Source organism: Branchiostoma floridae, chromosome 11 (genome assembly GCF_000003815.2).
Source record: "Branchiostoma floridae strain S238N-H82 chromosome 11, Bfl_VNyyK, whole genome shotgun sequence".
NCBI lineage: Eukaryota > Metazoa > Chordata > Leptocardii > Amphioxiformes > Branchiostomatidae > Branchiostoma > Branchiostoma floridae.
This window is the reverse complement of record NC_049989.1, coordinates 9126275-9137032: the sequence shown is the minus strand read 5'-3', so window position 1 is coordinate 9137032 and position 10758 is coordinate 9126275. Positions and strand designations below refer to the sequence as shown.

The following is a 10758-nucleotide window of genomic DNA, read 5'->3' as shown; positions in this document are numbered from 1 at the left end:
CACTTTGAATACCAGGGGAGCGACTCAGCGAGCCAGTATCAGAAATGATGAACAACACGACAAGCTACGTCGGAGACAGTCCGGACGAAGTGCTAGAAGTACCGGCCATGAAACACTCCACATCAGTCACTGTGATCATTGGAATGTGTTTCGTCGCCATTATTCTGCTAAGCATTGTGGGTAACGCTCTGGTGTGCGCTGTGGTGTGCCGGAACCAGAACCTGCGCAGCGCCACCAGCTACTTCATCGTGAACTTGGCCCTGAGTGACCTCCTGGTGACCGTGCTCTGCATGCCCGTGACACTGGTCAATCATGTTTTCACAGGTCAGCTCTTTTTCTCACTAAAAATATGTCATAAAACCTAGTTCTTTTTATTTATTTATTTTCAAACATGAGTTATGATAGTCACACACAGAGCCTCCATAAAATATCAAACTATCCTTGTCTACCAGTCCACATTGTATTCTTGACAGATCATATGATTTTATATAGATATGTAGATATGTCATATATCATATGTCATTTATCATATAATAATTGTCATTATTCTCATTATCATTTTAGTTATCAAATCCCTACATCGTATCATTATATCATATTATTGTATCATGAGTTTTTGATATCCTAAGATTATATCATTTTATACTATTACAGTCAAACCTGTATTAGGGGCCACCTCTACAGAGGGGCCACCTGTCCATAGTGGCCACTTTTTGTCGGTCCCTTGGGTATTTTATCTAGAAGTTGCCACCTCTATACAGAGGCCACCTGTCTATAGTGGCCATATTTGTCCGGTCCCTTGAGTGGCCGCTATAGACAGGTTTGACTGTACATCATTTTATACAGATCATATAATTTCATACATACCTTTTCTATTAACCAATGATTTTTCAAATTATACTTCTGGAATTGATCAACATAAGACGATTCATTATGTATGCAGGGTGGCATTTGGGGGATCTGGTCTGCAAACTGACCAGTCTGCAGGGTGTGGCCATAGCCGCTTCAGCCTTTACTCTTGTGGTCATTGCAGTGGACAGGTCAGTCTTTTAACTTTTTTTAATGCATGAGGACATTAAGTACACATTCAAAGAGATTTTATCTGCCGACGTTAACAACCAATTAGCTTTTCAGCTCATAGCGAACTCTACAGCTTCCTGTGGTATTGGCATTAGTATTACTTTGTTGTTCTTATTGTTGTTGTTGGTGAGGTCTTTTAGTGGTGCGTACCTAAACTCAATTTCAGGTTCAGGTCCGGATTCAGGTCCAGCAGTTCAGGTTCAGGTCCGGACTTAAAGTCCGGACCTGAACCCATCATCGCATATTATGTGCATTTTTTTGAGGGGGAGGGGGCATGTTAGCATGAATTGAAATGCAATGTGAAAAATACATGAAAATGATAGACAGCCAGTATAAACGCGGACTGTTTTTTGTCTTTTTCCAGTGCAAATTTCACTGTCTATGGAAGGTTTTAGATGGTTTAGAACAAAAAAAGGAAATGTAAGTGACAGATTGCTTTTTGCAAGTCCGGACTTGGCTCCGGACATTTAGGTTTTTTTTGGGGGGGACTTGGACCTAAACATTTTTAGGTCCAATTCCAAGTCCGGGCTTTAGGTACGCACCACTAAGGTCTTTGTTTAACGTCTATTTCGTCGCTAGGCATGGCCCGGAGGTGCTGCGGATGTAGATGACGGGTTATGGAAATGTTGGCAGATGTAGTTCAAATCCCCCTGGTTGATGTTATCAGATAATTGCAGGCATATTTGATACAAAATACAAGTGCACGTGTTATGAATAATCAGTTCGTATAGAGACCTTGCCTACGTCACTTGGGAAGATCCTTTGCTGCGTAATATGTGCACTCTATCGACATCACCTGAAAGGTAAAGTATGCCCCATAGCCTTTTTCAGGGCAGTGTGTTGTTATCCACCATGAGAGACTTTGAGACTGGATGATATTTATAGATCCGATTTTGTCTCATTCTATCAGATACCGCGCCGTAATGGACGCCATGGCGCCTAAACTGAGCGGACGTCAAAGCTTCGCTATCGTGAGTTTCATCTGGGTCTTGTCTTTCGCCGTGATGGTACCTCACGCCTTGGTCCTTGGTACCGCTGAACGGTACCACGGCAAGGACAACGACACCATGGTCATCTGTAAAGAGTGGTGGCAATCAGACAGCCACAGGCAGGCCAACACACTCGTTGTCTTCTTGTTCTGCTACGTATTTCCTTTAATAACTATCGCCATTCTGTACATACGAATTATCATACGCATCGGTCTTCGGCAAAAGTCTTTTGGCACGGAACCCAGAACGGAAAGACAGAGACAAAGGCAACTGGGATACTCTGAAAAGAAGGTCACAATGATTCGTATGCTCATACTGGTGGTTGTACTGTTTGCCCTGTCTTGGTTGCCGTATCACTTGGTGATTCTGTTGGTTGACTACAAACATTTCACACCTGCAGGCATACAGAATGTATATCTATACGCTTATCCTGTTGTTCATTGGTTGGGGTATTGCAACAGCACAATGAACCCGATTTTGTATGGCTATTGTAACAGGAATTTCAGAAAAGAGTTCCATGCCCTCTTGGGGAACTTTGCTCACGATTTTCTGAGTACCGAAAATGCCAACGAACTGCCCATGAATAACAGGCGGGCGGGTACAGTTATTTCCTCGCGCCGCACTGAAACATTGAAAAGTGGAATAACAGGGAAAAGCCCTACAGTTGTCACAGCAGACGGCAATAAGCCTACCGTTGTAGTCATGATGACAACTACCGTGTAAAAGATGATATGCGATGATCCAACGAACTAGTTAACATTCCTTTTAACTTAAAGAAGTTTGATATGAGGTGGGTAACAATTCTTTTTTCAGATATCCACCTACCAAAGTTTCGTAGTTATTCTGCGACCTTTCTTAGAGCACTGACTGGTTCTACTTCCCACCGCTAGGTGTCTCTATAGTGAGAAAAATGCGGTCCCAAATGTGACTACGCTTGTATCCCCCCCCCTCCAAATGGTTCATAACCACTGGAGTAGATGTTCTGATGTACGTAGTCTCTTTAGTCTAGCGAGCACACCTATTTTCCTCCCTGTCTATTCAGTAGAAACAGTCAGTTCTCACGAACCGTCAGCAGATCATAATGATCATAGTGTTAATCGTTGAAGTAGAAACTATCTATGGATTTGTGATGTCATTCTAGTGACGAGAGTGATGGATGCTACTCGAAACCTCCGGAAGCAAATCTCCGTTTATATCCAGTTGTAGAGATTGAAGTGTATTTTGATATTGTTTACCTCGATGTCTTAGTTTTATAAATGTATTTATGAATTTGATATGAGGGAATCCTCTCAGATTCTAAAAACAGACTTTTTTCTACACCACTGACATATATGTTGTTGGACAGGTTTGTGATCACAAGTAATGTTGTTATAATATTTCAGCAGTGTGATAATTTTCAATAGATTACAGGATAGGACCATCAGAAACACTGATTGGTTATATGTTTAAGCTTAAGCGATCGGGTAACAAGTACGCATGCGGGATATTATTGTAGGACATTTGAAAGAGCCTGACTGAAAACACATATGAATACCAATGCCTCCGCCCCTAGCCCTGCGGTGGACAAATGACTACTTTATCTTACAATAAAGAAAGTGCTAAAACATTATTGAGGAGCAGTATATATAACATGTTTCTTTATATTTAACAGAACCCATAAACTTATCATTCCTTGGCCTTGCAAACAGAACTGAGATGGAACAAACACCTGAAGAAAATTGTATCATTCCCTCTGTGCTTTCTAAGACCCATTCTGTGATTCTGGATAATGATGCCTTTGTAGCGTGAAACCAAATATATCAAGGACCGGTGCCTCTGTACAATATCATTCAACTGTCAATAACTCAGTGGTAGCTATGTCACTTAGAATGTCACAATTGCAGCGGAAAGAATTAGTATGAGTCTTGTCGAACTGATATTGTGACCGTTTAATATTTGAGAAGAATCATTCTTGTACAAACTGTGGTATAAGAAGTTTGTTTCTGTGCAGTATCATCAAGTATATATTAAAGAATAAAGATATTTGAGACTATGTTTGTTCTTTTGTGTCCAATAGGTACAAGTAGATAATGCTTGTTCACCTATATCCGCTTGGTAACCATTATCCGTTGTTTTTAGACGCATGGTATTTATGGATACCATGTTAGCGGACAGTGGTTTCGACAAACTGCTCTGATTAAAAAAAATCAATTAGAAACAACCGTCCGTCGATTTGATATTCCTCAGCTAGATATCCCGTTTCTAAATACAACGGATATAGGTATAAACCGGCGGATAAAGGTAAAGTAGCGTTACTCCCTGGGACGAAGAGACACGACTGCCTGCCGCTGATAACTTACCTTCCGTGTTTTATGTTTATAGATAAGATTCTAAGCGCTTTGTGAGGGGTACAGATTACCAACAGTGTTCTATCTAACAGAATTGTTTCGCCCGAGGAACTGCTTTGATAAACGATGTATACGTATCTGGGGAGCCTGGCATTGATCTTCTCTGTATCATTTAGGGGAATTATTTCAGTATTTTGATTCTTTGACAGTCATATTCCTAGTATGTGGTCGTGCGTTTTCATGCCGCAGAACATTCAAGCAGGTTGGGATAGAACCAAGCACAAACAAAAAGATCTAAGGCAATCTAACAAGACATAAATCTTACATGCACGACTCTACGTGAGCTCAGTTTGAAACTGTGTGACGATCGTGCGACGTTCATGTTCAAGACCGTAGCTATCAAGTGCTGTTTACAAGTTTTATGTAAAATTGTAGTGTAATATCATTTGTTAAAATCCAAAGTTGATGAAAGACTAGCTACTTCATCCTTCATTGTTGTACATTTGTTTATTATTCAGTATGTCATTTCTAGCTGACTATAGTGAATAACAAGTGAGTGAACACAATACGGTGTCAATTCAATTGCTTTACATTTAGATTTTGCGTAAAAAAACAAACAATGTATTTCCAGCTTCTATGTTTAGAATATAAAACAACGATGTAATATCAAAATCAATGTACGACAATACTTTACGATATCCCATAATCTATGCATTTGAAAGTGCGTGGTGAAATAATACTATAACATAATAGACAATTTGTATATCACACACAGCAACAATATTCTTGTAGACAATTCTTCTATCGAGGAGCAGTCAGCAAGTACTGAGCCTAGCTCACGTGGGCTGAAGCGGCACAAACCGAATTAAGTTCGTAATTATGAAGTTCTCTAGCCATTTCCCATTAACGTTCAAAAGGGCCTTGCCTGCAAGAAATAATTTGAAATTTGGTAATAATTAAATAATACATTAAAGGTTGTATAGTTTATACTATTTTGTATTTATTGAGGATCGGCCGAATTGCACAGTGATCATAAGAAGCCCCCCTTCAAAACATAATTATAAAACATTAACATTACGTAAAAACATAATTGGGTTTACATGATATAAGATGGATAAGAAGACGTATACAATACAAGTTCGTATACATTCAAACGTAGATTTACCTGCATATTTAATAAGGGACTTTATATTCTACAAATTTAGTAATGTCCCGAAATTGGGTTGGAGTTGGGTTATCCAATCTCTAATTTTTTCTGGCTCGATGTTCATTTGATTATATGAATGACATCCGCGCGTGCATCAATTTTCGTCCGTTTCCGTGCAGAAATTAAAAAAAAATTCCACTATGGTTTGAATCGTACAATGCAGCTGTAAAAGGAGCAAATACACGCCGTAGATATTCAAAGAAAAATATATTGGGAAACATACACCAATGTCAACGTCAAGTCCAATGTCAAAGAAGAAGACTGTGAAAACGAAAAAAAAAAAGAAATTACAATTCGGTATTCAATACTCTGTGTTTGTCTTTTATTCAGCCTCCCAGGCCACTTTTTCGGCCAAACGTTTTTATTCACACGTGCGCATCAGTTTTGGGATACCCAGAGGATGTCATCCATATAACCAATTTAACATGGCCTAATCTAGACAAAACTACAAGGAAGACTTGTCCTCCACTGCCTTGGGTTTGTCTTCGGAACTGCCCCATTGCCATGGCCACTTCCACGTTTCTCTCTGTGTACATGTGAACTTGATGTTGTCCATTCCATCGTAGTACAGTACGAACTTGTTCTCGGCCTGTCCAGAACGTATGGGGTACACCTGCCCAAACTTATCGATTATCAGTAATTCAGCATTCTGCCAAACCTGCAAAACAAATGTGAAGGTCTTTGGTCAATTTGAAAAATTTCAGAGGCAACACTATGATTGGGAATTCGATGTTGCGCCATACGATACATGGGGCACACCGAAAAGCGCCCAAAATTGAATAAAAGATTTAAAAATCTTATTAACACAGTGTTGCTAATGGGGATTCTATTTCTCTTGAATATAATGAAGAAACTAACAACCTGCAACACAGTGGCGCCTACACTGTACAATACCATGGACGCCGAAGGCTAATATTCACCGAGTGAAAGGATTGCCATTAGGCCTAGGGTAGCAGCTGGGGCATGTTCAATGGGAAAAAAACTGTTAATAGAATCTTTCTTTTGGCAGTGACTTATTTTCAAAGGTGTACACACGTACCTGGAGGTTCGTCTTCTTTGTTAAAAGAAAAATTCTATTAACTGTGCTCATGCGTGACTAATGAATCTCTTAAAAACTATCTCCATTCAGTACAGCTTAACAAATCATACAAAAAAGCAATTCCCAAGCAACTGGATATGATTTTGGAAACAGTCAGATGTTTCATATAGCATCCACTATCTTTTGTCAATCGCCAATGACACAGTGTCATTGATTAAAGATATTGGATCTATCTGAAACGTCTGACCGTTTCCAAAATCATATCCCGCTGCTTGAGTAACTGCTTTTCTTTGGGTAAATCTTATTACCTGAATGTCTAGTCTTCATCTAGCCTAACATGTCATTAAAGTCTGTAATAATCAATACCGTGGTTTGCTGTATTAGAGACTATATATCTAGGCTATAACATCAGTGTAATTTTGTTCACCTCAGCTGGTTGACTCTCCAGGTGTGTTATAGCCCGCTGAAGGACAGTCCTCAGCACCGCCGCCCGGGCCGTGACGTCAGCTCCCTCGTTCCCAACTTTCTCCACTATCAGCTTCCCCAACACTCTCTTGTTGATCTCGTTCACGGTCACACCCTGAAACGTATTGCAATGACGTCACTGGTCCCCTGGGATGAATATAAACTATAGTCCCACGACCTCATTCCTTTGTCAAACGAGCTTAAATGTTTCTCAGTTGTTACGCGAATAATATCTTAACCTTCATAAAGTGATAAAGTGCTATCTTGGTAAAACGTAGCATTTCCTCATCAATAATGTGAAAATTTGTATGCTTCATGCCTTTATGTTCACTTTTACTTGACCTACAAATGACAAAAGTATGAAATCCTTTTATTCCCAAAAGCATTTAATCAACTGGATATGATTTTAGAAACGGTCAGACGTTTCAAACAACGTCAGTGACACTGACGAAAGACAACGAATGATGTCTGAAACTTCTGGCCGTTTCCAAAATCATATCCAGTTGCTTGGTTACGCATACTGCTTTTTGGCGTATCTTATTACCTGGATGTCTAACCATCATCGACAAATCCCTTTATTATTCACCGCTTTGAGCTTATTAGAATTGATCAATAATTTTGCAAATTAAGATCTCCATATGCATGAAAAATTGATATCTATCGATACTCCTCTCTTTCTTAGTTACATGGCACATGTTTGAGAGTCCTATCATAGAACTATAATTACATCATATGCAAATTAGCTCCTGATCTGTAAGATTAGCGCTAGCATCTATTTAAGCTATCTAAAAATCACAACGGTCCGCCAACCCCTTCTCGTGTTTTCCATTTCAAAGTTTAAAACAAAATCAGTCCCTGCAGTTCCCCCAAAAATGCTAGGAGGCCAAACCTACATCACTTTCTGTTTCAATAGGTATCTACCTAAATACATATAACGACCATAGAATGTCCAGAACACGATCGTGAGATATCAAAACCTGAAATTCCGCTGAAATATTATACAAAGCCGCCACGAGACCCATTGTCAAACATGACCTTTGTTTCTTCCTAAAAACCTATCAATTTTCATAAGGATCCAACCTATACAAATACTCTCGTTATTAAAAATACATTGTCGATTCTTTATCATTCTTGATGAATTTTATTACTAGTAAAACATTCACTATTTCTACAGCTTTGTTGCCTTTGGCACAGATCTAGGGACAATGCTTCCATCGCTAGCGTTGTTTTGCAGCTTATGGCGGAAGTCAAGGGGGAATACAAGAAAAAGCATAAAGCCGAAAGGAATACTTAGCCATGTTACACAAGTGTTTAAGTGCTTGTACAACTTGAATGCCATTATGACGCACATGAGATGAGTGCTCACCACTTAGATCATCGGCGAGGACCGCTAATTGCGACGATGAGCTGCTCTGAGACCAATCGGGCGCCGTTAAAACCCATAAGACAAGATAACGATGGCTTTCTTGCATTACGGTGCCGTCTTAACTTTCATTTTCTTACTGCCGCGTAGGCGTGAAATGAGATGCTACAATTAGCTGATGTTTTTTGTCTCCTTTGTCTCTAGAGAATTTATTTTGGTTTCAAGAAAAATTCGATGGCTTTGTAGAAATCTTTAACAGCCTCATACAAGTTACAAATGGTTTAATGGGAAGGGTTGAGTCGGGCGACTACAAAAATTACACAAGACGTTAAAATGGCCATTTATGCCAGACGGTGCTTTAGCTCTCTTCTAAACGTGCATAGCCATACAAACAAGAGCGAAAAGTCGTGCCCTTTTTACGTGATGCAATTAGGGGAAGCTTAGGTACAGAGTTATGTACAAATCCTTAACGATTCAGGGTAGGGAAGGTCGCACATGTACGTTGTATCGTGTAGAAAATTTGGTTGCAGCGCATCGCGCGATGTATCATGTCACAGCACCGCGGTACCACGGGATTTAAATATCATTCCGCTTCGTGAGACGTAATAAATCTAAGCTGGGGGTTGAGAGAGCATAAGCGTGCTAGTTAACGCTGTTGTTTATACAATAGATATACACCGTGTGCTAATATACATGTTACCTATGCATCTACATGCAATGGTACCTATAGTTTGCTTCGTGACCTCTTCAGGTCATTTACAAGCTTCTGTACGATAATTAAAAACGTTATTTGATATTTCGGGTAAGTTTCTCCTCCAACTCACCGCGGTACAGGAATACCACTGTTACTCCGCAAACTAAAGTTCATGATCAAACTGCAGCTATTACATGTATATATAAATAATGTCTCCGTTGCGGTCTTGAAGCTGATTGGATGAAATAAGATATATCGTCCAATCAGCTAAGAATAATATAATGTGTGGTCTACAGGAATACATGTGTGTCACTAACGAGAATGTGGGTATCAACGGGTACATCCAATGAGGTGCGCCTAATGGATTTCTTCCAATCGTCATCGCTGGATTTATAACCGATTTCTGATTAATTAATTCTTCACTAGTACTGGCTCTGATTGGTCAGCATTTTGCATGGCATACGATTATAATTATTATTCCCGCACATCAAGCACTGCTAGTAACCAGCAGAATACTGCAGTTTGACCACAACGCCACGGTAGAGCTGCGGATTGATTGGTCAATCAATTCGCAATCAATTGACCAATCAATCCGCACCTCTACCGTGACGTTGTGATCAAACTGCAGTATTCTGTTGGTTAAAAGCTAGAGGACGCTATATCCAGTGTGAATCGTTTCAACAATATTGCTAGTGAACATGGGTAGAGCTATGGTGCCATTCTGTACCAGTCCGCTAGGTGGAGACCTTGACACGCAGAGAATGCATAATACACGCGCACGCATGTTATTGTTGAATTTTATTCATAGTGTTTGCAGCATCCTTTTACGACTCAAATTTCCTTAATCTTTTTGCGCAACACACACATCATTGGTCCCATCAACTAGAAAACATCATTTTACCTCTTCCTGAATGTCAGTGTACCGACCCACCGCGGCAGAATCTGTTGTTTTGTCGTCAGTACTGTCTGCAGCTGGTTTGGTCGCAGTAGTACTTGCCACCGCATCACCGGATGGAATAGCCGGCGAATTGTCCGCAACTTCTGTCTGAAAATTGTGAATTCAGTGGGTGTTTTGTGTGTACAGTGTACTATTAGAACGCCCGATGATTTAATTCTATTAACATAATGATTGAAGAAAAGGTCCCCTGCACATTGAAGGCATGTTTTACTTTTTATTACCTTCGCCAAGAAGGTTATGTTTTGGGTAGCGTTTGTATGTATATATGTTTGTGATATCTTCTTCCTCAAAATGTATTTCGAGTCACCAGTTTGCAGTAAGACATTACTTCATTTACTCAGCAAAGAACAAAAGTGCCATTTAGCGGATAGGACATGCGTCGCAGAAACCAAATATTTAGAAGTCAGACATGTAAGTTTTTTTTTACGGTTTTTCTTATCATATCCAAAAATATCATTTATTAGCACCCCGACTGTCAACTAGGTGTACTGCATATTACATGTTGGGAAGGTCACTTTCTATACTAAATAATCAGAGCTTTTCAAAATCCCGTTAGCATGTGTACAGTGCACCTGCCCTTCCATTCTCTGTCTTAATGGTCTACTAAAACGCGAACGCCACACAGGCTCGATCACA

The 10758-nt window shown here is 39.8% G+C and overlaps 1 protein-coding gene and 1 long non-coding RNA gene across 2 annotated transcripts; one reads left to right on the top strand and one right to left on the bottom strand.

Moving 5' to 3' along the window:
- LOC118426181 (neuropeptide FF receptor 2-like) lies at window positions 1–3006 on the top strand. The gene is made up of 3 exons (XM_035835442.1): window positions 1–324; window positions 944–1040; window positions 1991–3006. The coding sequence occupies exons 1-3, from the start codon at window positions 45–47 to the stop codon at window positions 2790–2792; spliced, it is 1179 nt and encodes a 392-aa protein (XP_035691335.1). The 5' UTR covers window positions 1–44; the 3' UTR covers window positions 2793–3006.
- Window positions 3007–5928: 2922 nt separating this feature from the next.
- LOC118426038 lies at window positions 5929–10230 on the bottom strand. Its single transcript, XR_004832357.1, has 3 exons — window positions 10066–10230; window positions 7070–7222; window positions 5929–6261 (listed from the first exon to the last, which is right to left on the bottom strand). It is a non-coding gene; the product is annotated as an uncharacterized LOC118426038 (long non-coding RNA).
- Between the last annotated feature and the right edge of the window lie 528 nt (window positions 10231–10758).